Source organism: Daktulosphaira vitifoliae, unplaced genomic scaffold (genome assembly GCF_025091365.1).
Source record: "Daktulosphaira vitifoliae isolate Bord-2020 unplaced genomic scaffold, ASM2509136v1 Scaffold_1, whole genome shotgun sequence".
NCBI lineage: Eukaryota > Metazoa > Arthropoda > Insecta > Hemiptera > Phylloxeridae > Daktulosphaira > Daktulosphaira vitifoliae.
Window position 1 is genome coordinate 71,771,012 of NW_026099572.1, and position 26,961 is coordinate 71,797,972.

General features: G+C 27.8%; 2 protein-coding genes across 8 annotated transcripts in view; both read right to left on the minus strand.

Moving 5' to 3' along the window:
- LOC126896214 (ras GTPase-activating protein raskol-like) overlaps window positions 1-26,961 on the minus strand; it is a 74,633-nt gene that overhangs the window by 14,509 nt on the left and 33,163 nt on the right. For 3 of the 6 annotated variants that reach the window (XM_050668800.1, XM_050668801.1, XM_050668796.1), the window contains 3 exons: window positions 26,683-26,822; window positions 26,489-26,533; window positions 21,643-21,844 (listed from right to left, as the gene is read on the minus strand). In XM_050668800.1, the coding sequence (XP_050524757.1) occupies window positions 21,643-21,844; window positions 26,489-26,533; window positions 26,683-26,822 (387 nt within the window). Of the gene's footprint in view, window positions 1-237; window positions 984-19,863; window positions 20,254-21,642; window positions 21,845-26,488; window positions 26,534-26,682; window positions 26,823-26,961 lie in introns of those variants that run through there. The other 3 variants (XM_050668797.1, XM_050668802.1, XM_050668798.1) reach the window with 3 other exon arrangements.
- On the minus strand, window positions 23,676-25,867 carry LOC126896217 (uncharacterized). Of its 2 annotated transcripts, none has more exons than XM_050668808.1 (4): window positions 25,773-25,867; window positions 24,875-24,982; window positions 24,757-24,813; window positions 23,676-24,692 (listed from the first exon to the last, which is right to left on the minus strand). In XM_050668808.1, exons 2-4 carry the CDS (start codon window positions 24,977-24,979, stop codon window positions 23,805-23,807), a joined length of 1,050 nt encoding a protein of 349 aa, XP_050524765.1. In that variant the 5' UTR covers window positions 24,980-24,982; window positions 25,773-25,867; the 3' UTR covers window positions 23,676-23,804. The 2 variants fall into 2 exon arrangements, with proteins under 2 accessions (XP_050524765.1, XP_050524763.1); XM_050668806.1 differs by having other exon boundaries at window positions 24,872-24,982.

A 26,961-nucleotide genomic window follows, 5' to 3' on the forward strand; every position in this document is an offset into this window, starting at 1 on the left:
AACATACAACGGGGACGCGCGTTATGAATATTTCAAGTAAATCATTTAACAATAGAAACCGAAAAATGACGCCCTTTCCGCCCTCGTTGCGAATGCGTTTAGAGAAATAATTGTTATATTATCACTGTCTACACGCCCAGACAGTAATATTTTACTGAGCGCTATCATAAGGTTTTGATTTCCATAACAATAACAATAACAACAAACCCACGCCACACTGGCCACTTCCGGACTAACCTGAACGGTTGTCGTCGTTGTCATCGTCGTCGTCGTCTTCGTCTTCTTCCTGTCTAGCTATTCGTCTACAATATTCTTCTGGTGATCCATCGATAGCGATTATGGGAGGCGATCTACCACAGCCCCCAGTCACTGGTAAATCGCTACTTCCAGCAGACGAGCTATCACTGCAGTTGATACGCAATGGAGCCGTAGCGGTTGCTGCCGCAGCAGACGCTTTGGACGACAACCACCGACCGCCAGTGATGATGGTGGACGAGCTACGAGCCAATTTTCGAGAGGACGGCCGTCGGATAAAAGCCAAAGGAGAACTTCGTCGACTCGACGCAGGTGACGAGGGTGTCGGATCGGCTTGCATAAGGGCCAGAGCTGAGGCCGATAGCGCCCTACCTACTGACATGGAAGGCGTTTTCTTTAACGGTCTGCCGACATTGGCGGTCATCTGTTGAAACTGTGGGTCCACGATCTTGGCAACAGCTAAAACGGGTCTTGTAGCCGCCTGTAACGGTATGTAAAACGTGGATCTTCGCCGTCTGGGACTACCGTCGCCCGCCAAAGAGGTCGTGCTAATCTTCTCCATGCTATTAGTAGTGTCCTATGAAATTTGATTGGCACGCACAATAATATTCATAGTGTTGCCGTTGTCAATAAAAACAAAAAAACACGAACCAATTAATCGAATATTTTCGAAACGCGCATCACGAACAGCACACAGACGACGCACCGACAATACTATCGTACTACTGCAACCGGCCGTATTCATCGTGGTGGTGCTCAGGTTCACCGTTCCCGTGAACGCGAGCGCGCGCACCCGCTGGTATCTGGTCAAAAGGCGGGCGCAGTGCGCGGGGAAGCGGTTAACAACGTTTCCCCCCGCCAAGTAAACTGCAGGTCGCATTCCCGCCGGCGAACACCACAACATAAAAGCCTCTTTTTATTTTTCTTGTACTCGTTTCTCGCACCTCCCGTTGAGACTTAATATCATTGCGATTCCATCGTCCACATAAATATATGCATTATTAACAAACCTTTTGTGTATCTATTTAAAGAGCCTCAGACCTCAATGATACATTACACACCGTTTAGAAAATCATGTTGGAAGTACGTTACTAAACCCATTACGGTCATTATTACTGTGACACGTTGAATTCACGATAAAAACGAGTAAACAAACAAAATTAATGGCGACGAAAAAACTAACCGAAATAGTAACCCAACTACAGAGTGGTAAACTTCTTACTCTGCAGGAGAATTATGAGGAAATTACATATGAGACCGCATGAATTAATAGTCAATAATGTTTTTTAAAAACAAACGAGCAAACAGGTCAAATTTAAAAATAATCCAGTGGATACTCATTACAATAACAAGCGCAGTCGCATTTTGTCGGAAAATGTCCTTACAATTACAATAAAACTGGCTATTTTAAATGAACATTTGATTTAACCTTCGACAAATCTTTTTAAATTGTTTTACAAAAAATAAAACAACGTATGCGAGAAAAACAAACGGTATTTGCGTAATAACAAATAGAATAATACGTCACTATTGTAAATTGGTTAGTTATTTAAAAAAAAAAAATCAAAACAATTAGGAAAAAAATGAAATTGTACTTGTCTCTGAAACTTCCACACGAATAAGATAATATTTACTGTTAATTTTCTTTATTGAAAATGTCTTTTCATTTCACTCGAGACCAGTTATTGGACATGTCACTTAATAGTTATAATTTATAACGAACAACTGTTAAGTGCAAAAATTAGGAACGTCAATCTCTTTGTTACTTTACATAGTTCATAAAACTCAGTGAAACTGAAATATAATTACAAGATAGTAATTTACATTAGTGGTCACTTCGTTAGTTGTCGTACTCATGACGTTAGTAAAAAAAAGCGCTTTGAGTCAAATTGTCTATATTAGTTTTTAATTGACTAGGCTAGGGCTCTTTAATGCTTTTCGTGATGACTAGTGTTCGACTATGATTTGCGATGCCGCAGTGAATCATTCGAACAACACAGGTAATGTTATAAGACATCATTTATAACACGCACATGTGCAGTTTTTTGGGCGCGAAAAAAGCAATCGCATACGGCGCAACCGGTTCTCATCATCCCTATGAATAATACATTTAGGTAGACGTTGTAAATAATAATTATTTCTACACGATTTTCTGCTCAAAGTGGCACATACAAGTTGTGATAAATAGCTTCAAAGTAGTAGCAGTACAGAACGTTGGTAAAATGTTTATTTTATAACAGATTCAATATTAAATATAATATTACAACAGAATATAGAAATAGCTAATTAATTAAACATTCATTAATTAAACATCGGATTGTTGTATAACTTTAAATCAGAAGTGTTTCCCAATACCGTAACATGTTATCAGAATTTGGCAATGAAAGAAAGAGTAATTTCGTCATACGAATTTTTTTAATCCTAAATCCATATTAAATGATTCATATGTTACACTAAGCGTAAATCACGATGTCTGGTCAGATAAAACATTAATTTTGTTTTTAAAATGTTTTGGCACGCTATGAGAAATGATTAAATGTAAACACACAAAGGAGATAAAAATAAAAAAATACATTAAGGTATAACTTACACACAAGAAAATAATTAAATTGTAACAAGAATAAGTTCTTTGTTAAACAGAGCATACTAAAACTATTTTAATAGAGAGAAGATTTTTCAAAACATTTTTAATATTCTTCTTTGCTTAACTGCCATATGTTGTTAGTAATATCATACTTAAACTACGCAAAAAATACACGTACAAAATATTCAAAAATTTATTTTTCTATAACATGCCATATAATTGAAAAACGTTAGAAAGTATTTTTGCTAATTCGATTCATACAACTTAAAAGTACCTCGCAGATTATGAAGTTATTAGCAATTGTATTATCACGGTCTGAATAAACGTAGACATTTTCTGAATGCTCATACATTGTGTAAAACGCTAGTCATCTTATCTCTAAATTGAATTGCAAGACTAATTCCTTATTATTTACATGCCATATAAGGTTTACAATACTTGAATGGAAAATACTTTGGAGGTGGAGTACATTGAAGGTGTAAGAGTACATAAAGCTATTGCAGAAAGAAATTTGACTATTTGTTAAATACCATTTAATTGGAATTAATCAAGGAATAGTGTCTAATATTTAACGAGTTTAAAACTCTAAAAACTTAACTTGTGAAATTCAATAACTTAAGATTAATCATTCAACGGTCAGTAGACTATTAGCTCAGGATTTCTAGCAAATTATATACCTTCAAAGTTTAACAAATAATGTTGTCAAAATTTACTAAGATATTTGAATAACAAATAAAAATAAAATTTTTATTTTTCTTCGCGACAACAAATATCTATTTAACACTAACTCGACAGAAACTTAAAATATTTATTTTTTCAAAGCCATACATATTTTTTCTATTGTAAAGGCAAAAACGGAATATCTCTGGCACATTCAACATTTCATTAAATGGGCACCTACTAATAACAAAAAGGAAAAATATTTTGTTATTATTACTATTGTCAGAGTTATGTACACACACTTTTGGGCGCCAACAAAGTACACAATACTATTAGAACAACAAAAAAAGAACCTAACAGTATACCGATATTAAGCGCACACGAGTAGTAATACTACGACAATAGTCTGCATAATAACCCATTAATGTGGCGGATATAATTATGAAAGAATTACTAATTTTTACTGATCGATGGGGTATGTACTGTTTATTAGGTTTTAGACTCTTAAACGGAAGTCAGCAAATTTAAACAATTAATTTATAACGTTATATAGTTGTGATGGCCGAGAGACAGTCATGTCTTGTACATGGACCTATGATCGACTGTTATATAAAATTGTTTTACTTTGAAATTTAAACATTATTTTATAGTCTATCGTGCTATCAAAGAACTGGCCTGTTCGACTCATATTCAACAATTTGTTATTCGCTTACGTCGGTCAGTTATTAATTGGCGGCACACAAATAGTTGATTATTTAATTGTGATCAATTGATAAAGAATGCAGCGATTATAATGAAAAAATCTTTATAGTGTTGTTTTGATATCATTTGAACTTGTGCTGTACGGAGAAATAGTGTTATTTCTCATCGACGACGTGTAGGTATATGAGGTCCATAGGTGTTGGGTACCTCGGGGAATCTTCAGGGTGAAAGGCTATTTCCTCCGAGGAGGGTTCAACCCTCGTAAAAGACCCCTTATTTCTACGTGACAAGGGAGAGAGAATTGGATTTTATATAAATGAGAATTTCAGCAATTTCCACATTTTCGAGATCCCCGAAAAACTTCAACGAGAACCCTTCGCCCACGTGATTTTTATTTTAACGGAGGCTTAGAGTTCTCTCCATTAGTGCGCTCGAGTTCACTCGAACGTCTTAGAGCTTAGTACAATTATATAAAGCAAAATGAAACAGATACGACACTATTTAAATAAATCAAAATAAATACTTGGTTTTTTGGACACGAAATTTCAGAGATATTCACTAGTTACATGGTGTATACACCGTTAACATTATTCGAGCATGTCCCTTCATATGTGCAAGTTGACATTCAGCAACAGAACAACCCCAACTAAATGCAACTGATTATTCATACAAAATTAATAATTATAATAACCTTTAAATTGTTGTATGGTATTTACTGGGTCATTCCAACGTTCAAATAACACACAAAATGTTACAAATACCAAAATCACAACACACTAACTACTGTGTGCAAAATATCAACAAATAAGAGTTTTAGGTCGATGGAAATAGTTAGATAATATGAACCGGAACTTGCTTATCGTAAAAGGATGTTATAAACAAACAATTGATAAAAATGAGTAAATATACACAGTATTTGATGTATCTAAAAATGGAATAATTCCATTTAATACTAAAGTGAAAGCTTTTGGAAGTTTTCTTGAAATTGCTAAAAATAAAAATTATTGTACTTCAGAAAGTTTTATTGATAATAAACTATTGTGCTTACTGTTGAAATAATTCACAAATGAAACGACAACATTTTCACTATCATAAATTATGAAATTGGTTCTTAAGGGAATAAAAGTGAAATAATTTATCAAGGTTCAATTATATTATCGTAACAACCGGTTTACGAAAAAAAAAAAATACTTTAATAATTTAACAACACTACCAAATGATGAACATAAATTTGACCTAATATTGAATTATTTTATATAATTAATAAAGTTTATAAAGTTTGGTACAAAACGTATTCGAGTAATACAAAATATCAAACTCAACCAAACTAATTAGAAATTGTAGTAGTTTAAAAATACACACCCATAAATTTTTTTCTAATTTGTGCACGTGATTGAAAGTAAAATTTTAAATTAAATTTATTTATAATTGTATACTTGTCAGATTATAATTCCAATGACCCAACCTACAGGTATATAGAACTAAAACTAATACATGACAAATATTTAAAATATCAAATCCATCTGGAAGTATTCATATCACCTTACTGCAATAAATATGAAAACCTAATTGTACTTTTTCCAATTTTTTATATGTGTGCGTAGGAGACTTGGTTAAAATATAGTACTTATTATAATACGAATATTATCTAATTACCTTATTCAACTATTCTAATTAAACGCATACTTTAGTAGTATCACTAAAAATTTAACGACAGCACATTGGAACGAATAGCAGTCCATTTCAATTAAATTTTAATTTACTCGCCCGTCAGATTTTAGAAATGTGTACAATATTGACAACAAAATCCCAAGTAAAATGTGATTCATTAACTATATTTCATTTTCCGCATGTAATTTCTTCACAAGTCGAGGGTTGCCTTTATGGGGTTGAGTATACTCATAGTGAACCCAAATGTTTATGAGAAAAGTAAAACGCGCGTGACTAATATGAAAGTCGTGATTTCCAGGCAACTGCATAAACATACAAAACAACGAATAAAAAAACAAACAATAATTAGATTTAATCTTGTAATGATCAATTAATCAATAAACTTGTTCGAGAACAAGAAATTACGATTTCTTTATTTGTGATTACTGTAAATTAGCAAAAAAAATAATTCAAAATACTATTATTATTTTGGGATAGCTTGAAGAAAGACGACTCGAATTTCTCGAGTTACAAGAAGTTTTATCAATTTACTATTATGATTGTCTATGATATAATTAATATTAAGTATAAATTTAAAAAGCAAATATATTACAAATGTAAAAACTAGCTTTGGGCTACTTAAATGGCATATAACATTAATACAATGTAACCAAATAAAGCAAGTCATAGTAATATTTTATGTTAAAAATATAAGTTTAATTTTTTAAGGGGGCTTAATAAAGGGAGCTAGTTTATTCGTACCAGTTTTTATCAGTAAAACATATCTGAATAATTTTTGATTGTGTTATTTGTCGAAAAAGGCGAATATTAAAATATCAAAGATGTCACGTCAGATGTAAACTGCGCATATGACAAGCTATAGGCAAACATACTACAAGGCATGACAATAATGTCATTGTACTGTTAATTTAATCTTCCTAGTGTGTTTATATATACACTAATGCCACTACAATTCGTCCATGGAAATACATTCTTAATACTCTAATATGGTTATTTAAAACAAAAAATATTTTTGTATTTTATAAATTACTGTCCAATATTTCATTATTTTAAAGAAAGTTGTATTTTTATTTACGAAGATTATGAAAACTACCTATAATTTTACTAAACATTAATAGTTTATTTTAAATCTATCAAAAAATAGACGACCAAATATAAAAGTTAATCTAGTTACCGAAAGGTGCAATATTGGTAAAGATATTACCAATTTATGAAAAGTTTCTTACAATTACCGAGGTTCATTTTCTTGAATTAAAATATTACTCACCTGAAAAAATAAATTACACTCAATTAGTATACAGTAGTAAAACAATTATAAATAAATAAATATTATATTTTGATATTTCAATTATCACTATCTTTGTTACTATCAGTTTTTTTATAAAAAAAAAACAAAAGAAAGACGGTTAAAATAATATTTACGATATTTAGAAGTTTTCTATTTTCAATGCATTTAATTACAAATTATATTCTATAAATGGTTACATAACTCCAATAATACTCGAATAAATTTTTATAGCAAAGTTATAGTTTGTTGTAATATTTCGGGGGTTCGATGTTTAGTGGTGTAAAAAGTGACCAGGATTATTAATCAATATTTAATAAATTTGGAATTTCATCAATTTTGATAATCTTTTATAAATTATGTCATGTTAACAAATCAAAAATCTAAATCGTTGCAAATCGATTTGGAGTGGAGAAATTCATTGTGGTTAAAAAATGATCTAAGCGGATAAATGTACTATTAAATGTATTCAAGGGTATCTGGCCGAGTACAGAGCAGAGTAGAGCTCTGTTGTTAATACAATGTACTATTGTTGCACCAATGACCACCGCTTGACTCATACAGAAGCACGAGACGTTAATAGCAATAGCCGATAGGAACATTCACTTTTTCGTTATGTAAAAGGTTAAAGGTTTAGAATTCGGATCACGAGAAGTGACGCCTGCCAAAGAGATTTATTTTTGTTGTCGAGACATTTCCCGAGGTGTTAGATGTGGTAAGTTGCACAAAATCCATAAAATAATAATATATCTCAAGAATATTGAGTACACAAGTTTTTATTTGTGTATAATGCAAATAATTAATTCAATCTTAGTATACCAATCTACTGAAAAAGAAAAAAAAAATATATTCAAATTTAATAATAATAATAAAATCAGCGACACTAAAATATTATACGTAATATTACTATTACAATAAATAGACTAAACTGTAACTGTGAAAAAANTATATTTAAATTTAATAATAATAATAAAATCAGCGACACTAAAATATTATACGTAATATTACTATTACAATAAATAGACTAAACTGTAACTGTGAAAAAACATTATATTGTTAAAACTATGTTGGTTATAATTACTTCACAGATGTTTAAATTTGACTTATTCAGGTTGCTAAGTATTAAAAGTTGAATTTTTGTAAAATTATAGTGTAAACTTTACTAAATTAAGTAAATTTATTTCTCATCAAGCAAATTTAATAAACTTATAAAAAATAAATATTAAAATTGTTTATAAGTTGTGCATAATAGTTTTTCAATAAACTCATTTTAAAAGTTTCAATAGTTACAATGTATTTGAGCTTCAAAATTTGAAATACATTAGTATTACTACTATCTAGCGGTAGTGCATTAGTTAGAAGATTTCTAATATAATCCGCTAGAGAACGCTACAGCATACAATCATTATTATAAAATAAACCGTTAAATTTAAAATAATTATTTAAGAGAACTTTCTAATTCACACGATTATTTTTCTTAAGTTGTAAACACGAATAATACATATGATATAATATTTTATTATTATGAAAGTTTTTTTTTGTTTAAATTATATACATTATTTTTTATGATTAATTCATTGTTATAATACATAATTTTATTATAATTGATAGACTCCATAAAATATATAAACTAGTTTTTTAAACACTATCAATTTTTTTATGAAATTTTATTATTTTGAATCAATGATAAGAAGTAATACTCGAAACTAACAAATAATACCGAAAAATTACACTCAATTATTATAATAAACAAATATTTAGAGATATAAAACCTATTTATAAATTATCCCCTAAAATTTCTTTCAAATAATCAAACTCATAAATATCTTAAAATATAGGCGAGGTAATTATTTTTATCCGTCGAGTACAATATTTTTTAACTGGGTAGGATGGAGTCACCTTCTATGGTTACGTTAATACCCCACTTATGACCTTTTCATTTTTAATGCTATATATACTTCTTATATTATTAATATATTATTATTAGATGGTTACTGTAAATAACAAAATTTGACATAATTTTAGTAATGTTATGCATGGTAATGGTTGGCTATTTAACCTGTAAAACGTAATTTGGCCATAGGCAGGGTAGTGGCCATAGAGAATGCATTCACCCTCAGTAATTTTTTTAACATACTTGTATATAAAAAAAATGAACTAAAATAATAAAAATATTACTATTTAGACACTCCCTGCGCCTCTCGGTACAGCCCATTACAAAATTAATAAATTCAATACTTATTATTCCTATTAAAAGTATTGGAGTAGATTATTTCATTAGACATATATAATATAAATAAATAGATGAATATGTTTTGTGTTTATGAGTTTTTATTTAATTTTTAAATATTTGAAAAATCAACAACAAATTTTATATTAATCATTACTTTTGGGATTTAAAAAATAGAATCAAAGAGAAACTAGTAATAACTGATATTATTTTATGTTTATATAAATGCAGTCGATTTTCTTTTTTATAAAAATAATGACAAATAATTACAATACATGAAGTAGTGAAAGTAATGCGAAAAATAACTTTCATGAGAAATAATTTTTATTAACTATTATTTCTAGAGTTATTACAAAATATCTCATAATCCCAAACATAAAATTAAGTATAATATCCTGTGAAGGTATCACATATCTTGGCAAAACTTAATCATTTTAGTTGACAAATTTTTAATATATGTTGCTACCAAAAATCAAATAATTACAAAAAGGAAGCATAATGAAAAAAATATATACTTCATAAATATTTCAAATTATTACTTTATTTCATTAACTTTTGTGTAGGATATGAAATAAAAAATTTTTTACTAAGTACCTATACTATAACTAATCGAATTTCGTGATCTCATTAAGTAAAAATCTATGGAATTTCATCATCAGTATACACAAAGCTCTACAGAGACAAAAAAAAATATTACTAAGATTATTTGTTTGGAATAATAGATAATTAGAAATCGACAAACAAAATTAATTATATAACTATTGGGATTCATAATTAATCAATAGATAATATGGTTTTTTACCCTTGGAGATTTTAGTGTCAATAAATTTAAATTTAAAAACAGTACTGAGATTTATAAAATGAATTCTGTGATATCAGAAGGGATCGGTTTGCAGTTTGAAAATTACTACAAATGATGAGTACTTAACTTTAATAACATATACTCCACAACCGCTACTGGAGTTGCAGGCAGTCTTTTTTAAAAACGATTACGATGGAATGTATGCTGCAAGGCCAATGAATGATTAATGACGCTAAAGAAATCCCGAAGGAATAAATAAAGAATTTTACACTGAGTACTGAGTATATACCAACGTTCAATTAAAAATGTAAGTACACACACGTCTAAGACACGAGGCATACACAGTAATTTTTCACACGATCTAAGTGTAATAATAATACTATCTCAGAAAATGCTATAGAATTTAATGTATTTTGTTACGAAATGTATAGTTTCCAATGATCGTTCAAACTAAAAGAATTTATCATCAGTAGAATGTGACTAAAATTAAAGACTTAATGATACACAATGAAAATAAAACACAAAAAATATTGATCAATATAGAATATTTTCGCAGGCTATGCATTGAAAACAATAATTAAATGCATTAAGATATTTAATATCAAATGATGTAAAATAATATATAAATTTCATAATTAAAAAAAAAAACGTTATTACAAACCGGAATATATTAAGAAAGGAATATATTACACATAGATTTTAATCTCATAACTGTTTTTAAAAACTATAAATATAAGTCTTGTGTAAGTATATAAAATATATTTTATTTCATTAAACAATGATTATTTTTAGGGCCTTTTTTCGATCAGAGAAGCTAATTAAAAGATTAAATATTAAACGTGACCAGAAAGTTATTTATGTTTTCAAAGCAAAATTTTCTATTAAATTTTGCTTTAGCCATATAGTGGTAGTATTTATATATACAAATAATTATCTGGATATAGGTTTCATATTATTAATCTAAAATTATCATCTTAATTACTTATGTTTTATGTGACGCATTAAATATTACACTTAATATTACATAAAATGACTATAAGGTAAGTTCGATATAGTATCAATCATTTCACAAACTTTTAAAAACATTTAAGAAATTAAAATAAGGGTAATTAAAATAAATTATAGCTGGACAACTTGTTTTGTCTTATAGATGATTGGTGGTATATGAGTACACCGGAAACTCAAAATAGATTGGTAATTTATGTTTTTACTCAATATTATTATACCATAGACAGAATTAAAATTAACTACGAATATACTTCAATAAATAATATTCAATATTTACACGGTTGGGAATAATATCAATATTTAACGATGAGATTAGAACAAAATATTTATAGTTAGCAAGCACAGGGCATAAATAACTGATACAAACTTAAAGTTAAGATAAATCATAAAAAATAAATATTCGGCAATAAATTTTCAATGAATTTTATGAGACAGTTTGGTTATATTAATCTTTTTTTAAGTTATCTTACAATATAATTTATCAAAAATTCACAATAATAAAAGTTAATAACTTTTATTCAATAATCAATACGGATAGAAATCCAAGTATAATCCGCAAGTTCAAATATGCACAAAAAATAATGTATTTTTATTTTATTGTTTCTTTGATATATTGTTACTCGGTTCACCCGTATTCAGCTCAATAGTTTATAACAGGCTGAAAATAATTAATAATTCAATATGGTTTAGCTCGTAAAAAACTACAGACTGATTACTGAGTAGCCTTACCCGCATCAGCAACAACCGCAGATAACATTAACGGAATTTATCTTAGACCACCCTGTACATTATGTGTATACTACTATTGCTACTAACAGTTCCTTCACACACGTGTGTGTTTTGAGTATCTAATTTTACACAGAATCTTTTCCCAATTCAACCAAAGACAGTAGAACAAAGCGAACGGATAAAGCATCACCCCGTTGTCGAGAACAAAAATCGTGACGAAGACTATGTTATTAAGTGTAATAGTAAAAAGGGGCACGCGTTGAAAGGAAAAGACTATTGTTCTTCCGGTGCCCAATGAAGAGCCCATCAATCTTATGCCGCCGAAAGAAAAAAAAACGTTTTTATTATTTTTATAATTAGAAGACAGACAGACCAATACACCCAGACCGTACGAACCGAAAGCTGGCGAGAATCCAGAGAAAACGACTATAAGAAAAATACTAACCTACTCTGAAATAATGTCGGATAATTGCAACTTAAAAATTGACAGCCCTTACTAAGAGTACTATGAAATAATAATTCAAAAATAATTTAAATCTAAAATTTTTCTTAATAAAAAATAACAAATTTTTTTGTAATAATTATCTGATTTTCACTTTACAAAACCTGTTAATAATTCAACTTAATTACAGATTAAATATCATGAACTTGCACCACAATAAGGATCAAATCGATAAAAAATAAATCATTAGAAAGTACACATGTGCATATTTTCGAGTTTTATTAACCTCTCCGTCTAATTAATTTATACATTTAATCAAAAAATGTTATTTTATTTGAAGAGATCAACCTTATAATGTAAATAAGAAATTTTAAAATCTGTTTTATTTAACAGTAATATTAAAATAAATTTTACACAATAACAATATGGTATTGAAATTTTAATGACTGTTTTGAAATAATCTAGAAAAAATCTATCTTTAGTATGGAAGTAAATTTATTGATCTTTTATTGTAGAAAAACATATATCTTATTTTATGGCGATAATGACATTTTAAGTTAGTCTTAAATTTTACAACTCAATGTGTAAAACATTTTGCTAGCTATTTATTCTTTAAAAGAGTGACCTATTTTTAGAGGAAAAAATATAAAACAGATTTCACTGTTTTAACATCATTGATCTGCATCTGCTATTTAAAGAAACAAAGCCAAATTTAGTAATCACAGAATAGTTCCCACACACATATAAAACACACATAAACAGCTTGATAGAAATTTCGCTCGCCACACTAATACAATCATAACTGTTTGTTTTATGTTTTCGCATGACAACTAAAAAATATAATACATAATTTATACTAAGTATAAGCTCCATACTTATACTACAAGATTTGTAATTTAAGCCAATTATAATGCCTTTAAAACAAATATTCTTTTATTTAGTTTTTATGAACTTATCATTTTTTATACTTATTGTTGTTTCTACCCGTAGCGTTTGGAACAAACGCGATAATAATATTATTTTGCTGTTAAACATTAAGTATTTCTCAAGGCTTAACTTTTAGTTTTTTTAAATAAAATTCTTTAAAAATGTTTTTTAAAAATAAATAATATATTAAACAGCAATTACTCCATAAAACAGAAATTTAAATTATATTTATAATTATATACAATTTGTTCAATACCCACTTCATGTGTTTATGAACTTATGCATAAAAAATATTTCAATTTTTCAAGTATGTGCAACTTTGTCATTAAATTATACACAGCAATTTTTTTTAAATTAGCCACTTTAAATCTAAAAACGATCTATTACTATAACTATCTATAGTAATAATTTATTATTATAGTTACTATTATAATAACAACTCTTGAACTATTATTTCGGAAATCATTAACATTTTTAAATGTAAAGTAAAAAAATAGCACGAGAGTGTATACGTTACAAAAACATAATATAATCCAGCCCTCAGCTACCTTTATATTTTAAAATAGTTATAGCTTCCCAAATACTATTTCAAAAGTAATCAATCGATCGTTTTCTTAATTAGATTTTAAAGTTAAATTATTAAAAAAAAATAAAATTGACAACTTTAGAAGTAATAATTGATGAACTAATAAAATACTTAATAGATAAATAAAAAAATATATGAAACCAACAAAAAACTAAAACGTATTTTCTTAACATAATTGTTATTTTAATAAAAATCGAATGCCTAATATTAAAGGAATCACTTTGTAGTGTAATAATATCTTTTTCTGTTTTAATCCTCCCAAAACTAATACCTCGATAACAATACATTACCAAGTTTTCAAAACAATTAAAGTTTGAACTGGCTGATGGTGTGTTCCTAATAACTCGATACAATATTTAAATGTATTTTATATCCGGGTTCCTTTTGTAAGGGTTTTAATTTAAGGCTAGGTATTTTACAATAAACTGACAGTTATGTGTAGTTGAGTGATTTAATTCACACATACATGTTGGTGTACTATCTTAATTCTAGTTCAGTTTGCTTATCATCATCAAGTACGGGTGATTAAGATAACAAATATAGAATTTCGAACGAAATAAACAAAGCAATTTATTCAGATATCGTTGCTACAACAATAATGTAATTTATTTATTGTACTCGAGCATCGACAACAAGAAATTTTAATTTACAATGACTACAATAATTATACGGTGTAACAATAACAATGTTTTAATTGGTGTTGCAATCTATTGCCTTGACAGTCACTAGCCACTAATCATACCATTATGTCTGAAACACAATGTAAAATGACAGAACCTTATTTTAAGCTAAAAAATATTATTAAAAAAACTACAGATGCGACTAAACACTACTGTCGCCTAATACTAGTCTAGGGCATTTACCAGGGAATATTCTAAATAAAATTAATAGTCGCACGTGTGGGGTTTTAAAGTTTACCAACTAGCCTGTTGTAGGGACTACAAACAAGAGCGACCAACAGATGTCTAGAATATTATCTTTGCTATGCGATGTTGTATTTGTATTTTGTGCATTGTGTTGTCGGACGGGTTCAACTTGTGCGTGGGTATGGATCATAGAAGTAATGAATATACTGCGGATATAGTTTCGGATCCATAAAGTGCCACTATATATTATTCATGAAAGCAGGTGACTCATTCATTTCTATAGTTTCTTTGAATGGGGAACGGTTTAATACCACATCACACGCATATGGATATTGATTTAATATATATTCATAACTATCAATCCAATCACCCACGTTTCATTAATATTTAGAGCAGTACTATAATGAACTGATAAACGCTACGCGTCACTTTTAATTTAGATAAAATTAGGTCCTTGGTACTCTAAAAACAAAACTATCTAGCTACAAAATTAACCTCACGAATCGAATAGAATCTTTATTCTGATAAAAACACCACAGGCATTTGTTATTTTGCAGGTGAGACTATTGAAAAAATCACATAAATCGTTATTACATAGTTTGAGTAAGAATATATTATATTTAATTACTTTTGAAAAACGTATAATTAAGAAATTATAGCTTAGCGTTAACTGATAACTAGACTTTAAATCATTTAATAAATATTAAAACCAAATATAATTCAAACTAACGGTTAAATATACCTTCTTAAAATCAAATTCGAACAGGACTCGCTCATTAAAAGGATATAGGTATTCAGTAAGTAATAAAACGGGTTTATATTGTTCTCGTTGTTTCAAACAACTGATCTATTTTCTTACATATTGTACACTCAGTATAAACACAATTTCTAAATCTAAGAGAGTTTTATAAGTCTTAAATTTACAAATAAGATAACAGATGTAACTGATGTTATTGACAATGTTTTTTTAAGAGCTAATTGCTACTGGTGACCCAAAAAACAGTTTCATGGTATAAACGACAATTAATTAGAAGTCTAGAAAAACAATTATCGGGTTTCTTAATCGCTTTATTTTAGATAACTACCTACGACTGAAAGAAAATAAATTATAGTACAATGAAGGTAGAAAAAATATATGTAATTTATTCACCGATTTTACTTTGCAAGGTTTAATCTAAATCAATGAAATTTATTTTCAAATAGATTAATAAAGCGACAAGATAATTAAAAACATAATGCCAATTCACATTCTAATTAAAATTACAATGGTGCTAGCAAGACCTGGCAATGAACATCTCACATTTTGAAAATCATAAGAGTTGATTAGCCTTTTATAGAAATACATTCATTAGAGTTCCAGTGCACACTTGTACACAACGAGCGTATATTGAATAATAGAAATAAACAAAGTCGTTAAAAGTCCAAACAACTATTTGTTTCCATTCAATGCGGTAAAAGGTGTGTATTTTTACAAAAAAGTAAGTGAATATATAATTGCACACGCGTTCATATCTACAAAGTGTCTATCAGTAATTAACACCATGCCGAGTCCGTTAAGTTCCTCCTATAAAGCGCCTCAACATTCAAAAGAACTATAAGTGTACTTGTCACGTAATGCCCCCTCCTCATGAGTAATTAGAAATTAGAATTATGCACTCGTGTCGCCTCCAAAGAATCGGCCGTCGATGACAAACCTTGACTTAGAAGTAAAAACAAATACGATAAGAATAACAATTGCTATATTTGGTTGGTTGTACTCGTAATTCCGTGTAAAATGTTTCAAACACATATTGGGTGGGCTGAATAACACCTTGCTGTAGCAGAGGGCAGATAAAATACCTTCTTAAAATGTAAAAATCTTGACCAATTACATTTAATATAATTGGTCATGTGAATATCCATAGTGTTACTAAGGTATCAATAATTAACATGTATGAAACAGAGATTCAATCATCTGGTTGAATAACTGATAACTTTAGTGCCGAGGGATCAACTAGGTAAGACCTCAACTTACAGCCTGCAGCACAATGTTAATAATATTGTTTCATATATGATGTACCTACTGTAGAGCAAAAACTATGCACAGTACATTTCTGAGCGGCTGAACAAACGAGACTATCAAATAACATAATACCGGCAAGTAAACCGAGTAATGGCGAATAGCTGTAATGAATCGCACCTGTTTGTGTCATGTTCAGGTACGACAGATAGTAATGCACACAGCAACGACAAACGCACCGACCATAACCAGTGCAACGATAAAACGCGTTTCTAAAGACTTTTCCCTTATTAGTGTAAATACATAATTCAGCAATGTTAACAGTTAAGAAAGTGTAGGGACTATTTTCATGATCAATGTCGAACACGACTTAATACACGAAAGAGAAATTAAACATTTGTAAATCGTGTAACGTTTAATTTACCTGCTGGTTATATTTAGACTTTAGATCTTATTAATCAATAATACATCAAGTCTGAAACAAATATTATGCTGCTAATATTTATAAATGTGGCCCACGACAGATAACTGTTAATGATTTAACTGATCATTAAGCAAAATACACTAACAAATTGGGTTGCAAGTGTTAAAAATCATCATTTACATAATAATCTTAAATAAATTTGGGTATACATCATTTATATTAAGCACCTACGTCTATAAATAGACTTTTGCTATTTTAAAATATCTGCACAGTCTGGTGTTAATAGCTATAAATAAACTTTATCGACAATCTCAGACATTCGTTCACAGACGATCTCAACAAGATATGATTAATTTGATCGTTTAGTTGACTTACGGTAGTCAGGATATCACATTAAGCAATAAATTATTTTTAAATTCGACTACAACATCTTCATTCATTCAACATCCAGATGAAAACTAAATAAAAGTCACATTGAAAGTAAATCATAATTGATAAAATTTAATTTAAGCCGTTTAATTTTTTTTCTCTCATATTTTCTAATTAGCGGCGAATGTTATCGAATAAATCAATCGCCTTCGGTAACTAAATATTGTTTAAATAAATCCACCTGACATGACGATAATAATTATTTCACTAAATGTAAAACGTCAACTCTTAAAAAACAGGTATTAAAGTAGAAAGCATTATTTTAATTAAGAGAAAAGTAATAGATATTTTTATTCTTTTGAATGGGTCGTAAACTCAAAATGAAAACACTTATGTACAAATCATTTAGCCATTTTTCCTCGCTTTGTGACTAATTTTACATAACAATAATAAGAAAAAAGGTAAAAATAGGACCTAATATTCTAGATATTTAAATCGAAACATAAAATAGAAGGTCGGTTTTACTTGTTTAATTAAACATATTGTAACGGTTTATATCAATTATTCATTTTGTATAAGAGATATTTCAAGCTGTGAATTCCTGATTTATGATAAAGTATAGTTATACTACCGAGTAAGATAACGGGCGATAGAAACACATAATACAACTTTTTTTATAATAACGTAAGGAAAAAATGTGCTGTATGCCTAGGTAATAAAATATAGGTAAGGTTCGTAAAACAATAGAATTGTTAAAATTTAGCCATTAAAGATCGATTAAGATAACATTTACGTCTAACGAGGAAACGATTACTTTTCAACTAATTGTATTGAAGTCACCTAAAGATATACTTAGAATTGAATAATTGCGAGAAGGGATTTACCTTGCTCTTTTTCCACAATTTTTAACTTAAATATATTGCGAAGGTTAGCATAAATATAGGGATTTTAACTATTTTCTCAGTCACGTGAAATAAAACACTTGCTATTTATTATGTATGTTGTAGTAATTCAAGTACGCAGCAGCAAAAACAAATACTAGAAGCACAATTCTAAACTTCTAAAACGTACAGTATGACGATAAAGTCTACTAGTGTATAATAACCAAGAGTATTGTTTTACATGCCTGACAAGTTATTCATATTAAAATACCATTATCTAAGTCAAAACTACTGGATTAATAACTGTGTATTTGTATCTAATACGTAGCAAAATAAAATGGTCCGTTAACATTGTAGGAAATCAAAATAAACACCTTTTAATTCTTAGGATATTTAGTTTTGTCTATTTATGATTTTGTAGTATGTTAATTAAGTTATAAACAACGCAAATCCGGGCCACATGTCGCGGCTCTATAATTCCGCAATTAGAGTAGTTACATTTTTACATACACACATACATACACATGTGTAAACTGTGAACGCACTCCGTGATTCATAGGAATATAACTGACATTTGGCCAGATGACAAGTTACGATGAGTACAGGAAAAACTAAAGAAAAAGACAACGTATTAAAGTCTCACAATAAGACTTTAATTTATATTAGACTCAAACTAACATAATTTGAAAAACCAATACTGAATTCAAAGATACATTTTCCATTGATTAATTAAAAAAAATTATTTTCGAAAATTTCAATTTTTATTAAATACAAATTCTTATATTCTCAAATTCATAAATAAATTGATTATCATTGTTTTTCCATTCTGAGCTAACTCTAGGTTGAACTAAAAAATATTTACTTTCATAACTTTTCACATGGAGTTCAACGATACTGAGCTTACATTTTTCTCTCGTTTGAATACATAAATACATCCGCGCCGCTCTAATTATGATGGTTAACCCAAAAAACAATAATTTCGTCCCAAATACATTTTTTTTTTTTATAAAACAAAAGTGCTTACCCACCCGTATAAGCAATGTTTTTTTTACGTGAATTGGAATTTTACTTACAGTAATTATGAAAAAAAGAAAACTATTTGTGGTTTGAGTAACCAAAACAACTACAGTGGTTTCCTGGCCTTGTAAAATATGGTTACACGGTTCAAGTTGATGGTCAAAAAAAAGGTTTGATAAAAAATATAGACCAAGGTATTTTAAGAGTTAAGCTGAACAGTAAATAACTTAGACTAACGTGCAAGTACCGGAAGAGGCTGGGCTCATAGAAATACGGGCCCCGATCAATTGACAATAAATAAAATTACTTATGGACGCATATTAAGGTGTAGCTTGTCTGATAGTGGAATGCACTAACCAAAGTTAATACTATTTTATTACTTAAAACATCGCTCCCAGTAAAAGAATATAAACATTGATATTTTACCTTGGTCAATGTAAACATCAAAATCATCACGGGTCCCCTTTAGACAAGACTGAAATCCTTTACTGAATCTTCGTGTTATGGTTCCGGTACTATGTGCAGGACTAACAGGATGCTGCGTATCCGGTAAATCACTCGTAGTCGATAACATAATATCGGTGTAATTATATTTTACCAGTAAGAAAATAATACAAATGCAGAAATTAAAAAATAATAATAACTAACGCACAAAACAGATAAACATAATACGAGTGATCATAAAATATCGATGACAAAAAAATTATGAATATATAATGTTGTTATAAATACATAGTAAACGCGGTTACTCAATTCGTAACAGAACACACAAGAAACCTCCAAAGATAACCTAACAATACGACCGCCGTATGAGTACTGAAAGGCAAACTAAACGAGTGAAACCCAAATGAATATCAAACACCGCTACTGCTGCCGTGTGTCATAAAAAATAATATCAGCTAAGCAATGGTAGTATCTTGTCGCTCGAGTATGTTTCATATAGTTTGAAATTTTGAACAAATTTGCTACGATAATTATTTTTAGTGTAATAAGGTAATTAATATATACTTATATGTTAAAAATAGTATTAACTTTAAAGGTTAACAAACATAGAATTTAATGTAAACTAACATATAATTACAAATTAATTGTTTAAAAATAAAATAAAAATATATTTTCACTATAAAACTTTAAATTGTATAGATGAAATTATTTATTTTTAAATAATTTATTAGACTTCAGACTAATAATTTAGTAGGCAATTAAAAATAAAAGGGGGTCACTTCAAAGAGTTCATCTTTGATTTTACAAATAAAATAATTAACTCTAAAAAATTTATCCACAAAAGGTTTTTCATAAGTTGATAAATATATTATTTATATTGTACGAAAATAACTCTACTCACAAAACATAAAAAAAAAATTTTCGATTTTCTTTCAAATATTTAATGTGTTTTTATTTTTTAAATATATTGGATGAATAAATATAAAATATAAAGCTTCAGAAATAAAATGGTTAACATGACTTGGAGGAATTTCCTCTAAACTTAAACTGTTGTCAATAATTTTTGAACCTCCTGGAATTTTTTTCTTCGGGTGTTACATTTTTCCAAATTAATTTCTAATGTAGGTAATACAATAAACTACGACGCCCAATTATACCGTCTTCATTTAGAATATTACTTTTCTAAAATTTAAGCTATTATCCAAGTTTAACCTTTTAATTTAATGAAGGTTAATTTTTTTAACATTTTGTTATTGCCGTTACTGAAATTAAGCTTATTACCTATTAACTTAAATTTATAATCTAATAAATAATTTTTTTTAGAATCGTTACAAATATCATATACATAGTAATATTGACATAAACATTTTTATATTTTGTATTTGGTAATGTAATTTGTAAACTTTATTTAGTCCTGGAGTCCCATTTATAAAATATCAAGTTCAAAAAACATGTTAAGACTATCAACAATATATAATTCTAAGCAATGCCGTTATATATAATAACCCAATTTGATTTATCAATAATTTATGTNACCCAATTTGATTTCTCAATAATTTATGTTTTTTCTTATTAATGTTACAAGCAATAATCATAGTTTAGTTAAAAATGAATTTTATTCTTACCTAATGGCGACTGTTCAAACATAGGTCTTGAACNTATATATAATAACCCAATTTGATTTATCAATAATTTATGTTTTTTCTTATTTATGTTACAAGCAATAATCATAGTTTAGTTAAAAATGAATTTTATTCTTACCTAATGGCGACTGTTCAAACATAGGTCTTGAACTCGTTTCCCTCAAAGATTGGCTATCAGCGACTTGATCTTCATCTTCTTCGTCTTCTTCCAATAAAACTGGTGGTTGGTTAATTAGCTCATAACCCCATCGTTGTCGAAATTTTTTTGAACCTCCATCTAATCTTACTCGTGGTAAATCGACAAAGAGAGAATCACCGATCTATAAAAGAGAATCATGAGTTATTATGTATATATTTTTGATATAAAAATGCTCAAAAAAGTCTACAATTTTAGGTTATAAATAACATATTCATGCAATTTTTCAAAGTAAAATAGCGTGTTATTTATAAATTAGTTTGTTTAGTAGAAGTTTTTTAAAAGTAATTTTTAATGTCATGACAAGTTGATTAACACAAATTTAATTGTTATGAATATTTTTTTTTGGAACTCGATACAAAAATAAATACTCATCAAAAATGCAGTAAATCATTTTATATTACGATAGTTTAATTGTATTAGGTAATTTATGTATTGCAAACTTAACGGTGGAATATTGAATAAAGTAAAAAGATAGTTATTTTGAATATAAAAAAGGGACTAAATGTATCACTTATCCTACAACTTTTTTCTTTGAAAGAACTATTACTTATTATTTGCATGTTCATTAATATGATAATATTAATAATTATACTATTAATATCACATTAATTCTTTGTTCATTAAGTAGTGTACACAATTAATTAATTTAATAATATACCCAAATCATTAGCTGTTATCTCTAGACCAAATATATAAATCTTAGATCTAAATAACAACACATATAATTTTTAATCTAGTTATCATTTTATTTTTTTTTTTTTTAATAAAAATAATTAATTTAATTAATTTTTATATATTTAAAAAAAAAAATTTAGAATAAGTACTCATTGAGTTACAAGCATTTTAGTACATATAGTGGATATTTAATACGAGTGGTACCGCCGTCTATACTGGTACGTAGACTCTGTCCGTGACCATAATACAATACAAAAAAATAATAAATATATATTTTTTTCTTATTAGTAATAAATAATAAAAAATATACTTTGAACGTAGTTTATAAAGGTAATAATTATTTTTAAAAATTTCAATGAAATGATAATTGGAATAAATAATATAAGCATTGTTTGTTCTAGTGTTTGCTATCAAATGTAGGTATCTCTATCACAATACTACTCATTAAGGGCGTTCTAACACCCAAAATTTCCCTAATATTAATGCTATCTATTCAAAATCAATTATCACTTAGATAGCAATAATTTACATTTGTTTTGTATAGTTCACTAATTATAAATTATTACTAATAATACACTAATAAAAAATGAATACTTTGTTGCAAAAATCAATTCTTAGTCATTTTTTATTTTAATATTTTCTATTTAAATTAATAACAAATTAAATGACAACTAAGTATCTAAGACTTGTAAAAATTGTCAAAATATATACTATACAGCATAAAATATAATTTCATAATATGAGAATTTGTAATCTATAATAATCTTGATATCTATAAATTTGGCTATAATATGTAATATACTCTATTTTTTTAAATAATGCATTACATAATTTAAATGTTGTAAATACTTGAGATGTGATCGCTTAAAAATTCAGAGTGAAAGAACCTATTGAACTCAGTTTCATGATCGAAACATAAATTAGTTATATAATGAAATTCACTTATAAAAAGTCGTTTTAAAATTTAAAAATAACACTTCATTTGATTTTATTTCATAAATAATTCTTTAAATTAAAGCTTTCGATCCGAAAAGCGTAAGATTTCATTAATCTTTTAAATAAACATAATTTATTTAGCTGCTATTAAATTATATGGTTGTTGTAATCTGTTTAGATTATCAGTTTTAATATCAGATTAATTAACAAGCATATAGCTGAAAATCAAATGTATCTTTATCGTTAATACATTGTTTCAGCAAGAAAAGAAAAGAAATCTTCATTAATTTCTAAACATTCTTGCAAGGATAATCGTTTAACAATAAATAAATAAGTAGAAATTTCACTTTTACATCATACTTTACAAAGTCAAATATTAACAAATTTAGATATTAAAATAATATAAAATATTTAAAATACACAACTTAGAGTAACTCAATTGTATACAATCATTTGGAAATAATTTTTATTTAAACATAATCAACATCCCATACGTTAGTTATTACATTATGCGCATCACTTGGAAATTCTTGAGAAATATTGTCAACGATTTCCCCAATTAAAGATTCCGTAGTTCCTTCTATTTCTACTACTTCATTGGTCGGTGGAGTGTAATTTTCTATTTTTTCTTCTTCGGAATGAAAAACTTTTGCATCAAATTTAGTATTAGAATTATAAGAGGAAGTTTTTTCTTCATTACTGGAAATCCATGAAGACTCGGTTGGTGAAGATTTTTCTAGTTCATCGACGAATACCGAGTAAGATTCAGTTGTTATTTCTTGAGTTTGTTTAGTAGTAATGATATCACTGAATTCGGGTGAAATCGTAGCCTTAGTGGTAGTAATTGACTCAGTGACTGGGACTATTGTTTCAACATCTTTAATATCTTGCCTTGGCGTTGTATAAAACCATGCAATTGATGGTTTAAAGGGTGCTTCTTCGTTTTTTTTAGATTCATGGACGACAACGATAGGCATATTTAATTCGTAAACAACTGTCGGTTCTACAGTGGGCAAAGCAGGATAGTGATGGTATACATTGGCTAAAAGTTGTACAGAAATATTGTCATCGGGTAATACTTTTTGCTGTTGTTTATATTCGCTTCCATGAATGTTGGCCATGTGCAAAGCTAATAATTTATTGATATCATTTTCAGGAGTTAAGTCACTGGAGACGTCTGGAGTAGCCATTTCTTTTTCGAATGGTCCAGCATGTTCAAATAAACTCTTAAAATTATTTTGATAAGGCTTTTGTATTGCTGGAAGGGGTTGTCTAAATGCCCAAACAGGATGACGGTATGAGTCTACATTTGAATCAGGAACATGATTCATTTCTTCAGCCCAAGGCTCAATGGGACTCTACGTAAATAAATTTAAAAAAAATTGAATAAAATTTGAAACCAAATAAAAATAAATATATTACATGAAAATATCCATAAGGCATAGGGCCTAGCAGCGATCTTCGCCAACGAGGTTTAAGCTGTAAACAATGAAACAAATATAATTAAAATATTTCAATCTTCATCTAAAATATTTACCACAGGTTCCGGTCTTAAAAACATGTTGATGGGTTTAACATCGTCATTTATGGCATAGACAACTTCTAAGACAACAATTGTCAAATATAGAATTGTAAAACCTTTCATTTTCTAAAATCAAAACAATAAAAAAAAATATATTTTACTAAAAGGTTTTTTTTATTTTAAGCTAATATAACATTAACATTAATAATTGACATTTTCAGTATTTTATATTTCGGATTTAAATTAATTAAATAAATAATCATAAAAATATTAATTAATATATATATATATATATTAATTTATTTATTTACTTAAATAAGTACACAATAGAAGAGTTGGATTTATATGTTCATATATTATGCATATTACATAATATAAATGTATAGCTAATTATATTTTTATACACGCATAATATTTACTACAATAGAAAGGTCAAATAAAATTGATTAAGTTAGTTTGTTTTTTTACTAATACTTAATAAAATTTATACGATAACCTGTAAAAATGATTTTAAATCTATTTTATTTATTTATTGGATGATAAAAGTTATTTTACAGTTTAACATTGAAATGTATAAAGTAGACAAATATAAAAAAAATCCATTTTATATTATGTATTAATTAATAAAAAAACATAGTCTTATAAATTTTTTTAATTAAATTGTACTTTTTATGTATCAATAAAATTAAATACTTGCTTCATTGGTTCTAATATTTAACAATATTTGAAAAAAAATACGAGAAATTTATGTACTACAATTTAAAATTTAATTGTATTATAATTTAAAATATATATCAAAGTGTTAAAATTAATTAAGTTTGATAGTTACTGTATAGTACTGATTTTCAGATTTAATTTAATTAAAACTTATTACTTTCCTACATTTAATAATTAATAAGCAAAATAACGCACATACCTTTAAATCAATGATGTTTATAAGATGCCTTTTCAAGGTGCGAGTTTGATATGATGCTCAACTGTTGCAACTGGTGGATGATAATCAACTATTCACTAGAACAGTGTAATTTCGTCCAAGAAAAATAACATAGAAACGATAAACAAAAATTACTAATTATTGAATAACCTTTAATCCGGTCGGGTAGATTTACTCGATATATCGATTAATTCATTTCCATACACGTTGCTATTTTAAAAATAGTTTATTTTTTTAGATTAGTAACGCGCTGAGTTATTTTAAACTAAAGACTACGGCCTATAGCATATTACCTAATTATAATATTTAACTTTTATTTGTAAATTAGCCTTATAATTGTAAGACTATAATAGGCTCATATATAATAAAGTATAAATTAACTGGAATCACTCAAGTGTAAATATATGACAATGGAATGATCCAAACATTTTTATTAAGACGATTTTACTAACGATGACATTAGGAGAAAAATGTGCATGCAAGATAACCACTGGTATAAAAATATGTATTGCACTTATGTACTAAAAAATGTAACACGCGTTAAAAAACAAAAACATGCAAGTGTTGTTATAAAATAAACAGTACTAATAAATTTACCAAGTCCAAAAAAAGCTTAATTAGTTCATTGTAAAATTTTAAACTTTTTTTGAAAATTCTAAATTGTATAAAGCTAAAAAAATATTTCCATTAGCACCAACCTTAAAAGCGTGCGTTATTGTCCTTAGCGCAGTCCCCGGGAAAATCTAAGAAAAATAACGTTGTATTAGTTTACAACTTAAAATATTTCATGTATTCTAAAGCTTTTATTGATGTATTGCTAAATTCATAATTTATGCCGACATTTTAATTACATAAAGAGAATAATTAGTTTTGAATAAAAATATATATTTACAGATAATTCTTCACTTCTGTAAGCAGTGAGTGTTTGTTCGTCTTGAAGTAAGACGCAAAAGTATGGCTCCCAGGTAACAAAATTCAACTTTTTGTCCTTCACGACATTGGCTGGTCGATGACCTATATCCAAATCTCGGTCTAAAAATAAACAGTTTCACAAAAATTAATAAACAGTTTAAATATTTATATAACTTAAAGCTACACAAATTTTCATATATTTTCTATTGTTTCGTTATTTTATAAACATTACAAAATATGTTCCATGTAAATACTATTT

Excerpts from the sequence above, each read along its gene's own strand:
- LOC126896217 (XM_050668806.1), bottom strand. The coding sequence starts at position 24,979 with ATGAAAGGTTTTACAATTCTATATTTGACAATTGTTGTCTTAGAAGTT. Across the intron at positions 24,814-24,871 it reads TTTTAAGACCGGAACCTGTG|CTTAAACCTCGTTGGCGAAG; the intron begins GTAAATATTTTA and ends CATTGTTTACAG. Across the intron at positions 24,693-24,756 it reads TGCCTTATGGATATTTTCAT|AGTCCCATTGAGCCTTGGGC; the intron begins GTAATATATTTA and ends TTATTTACGTAG.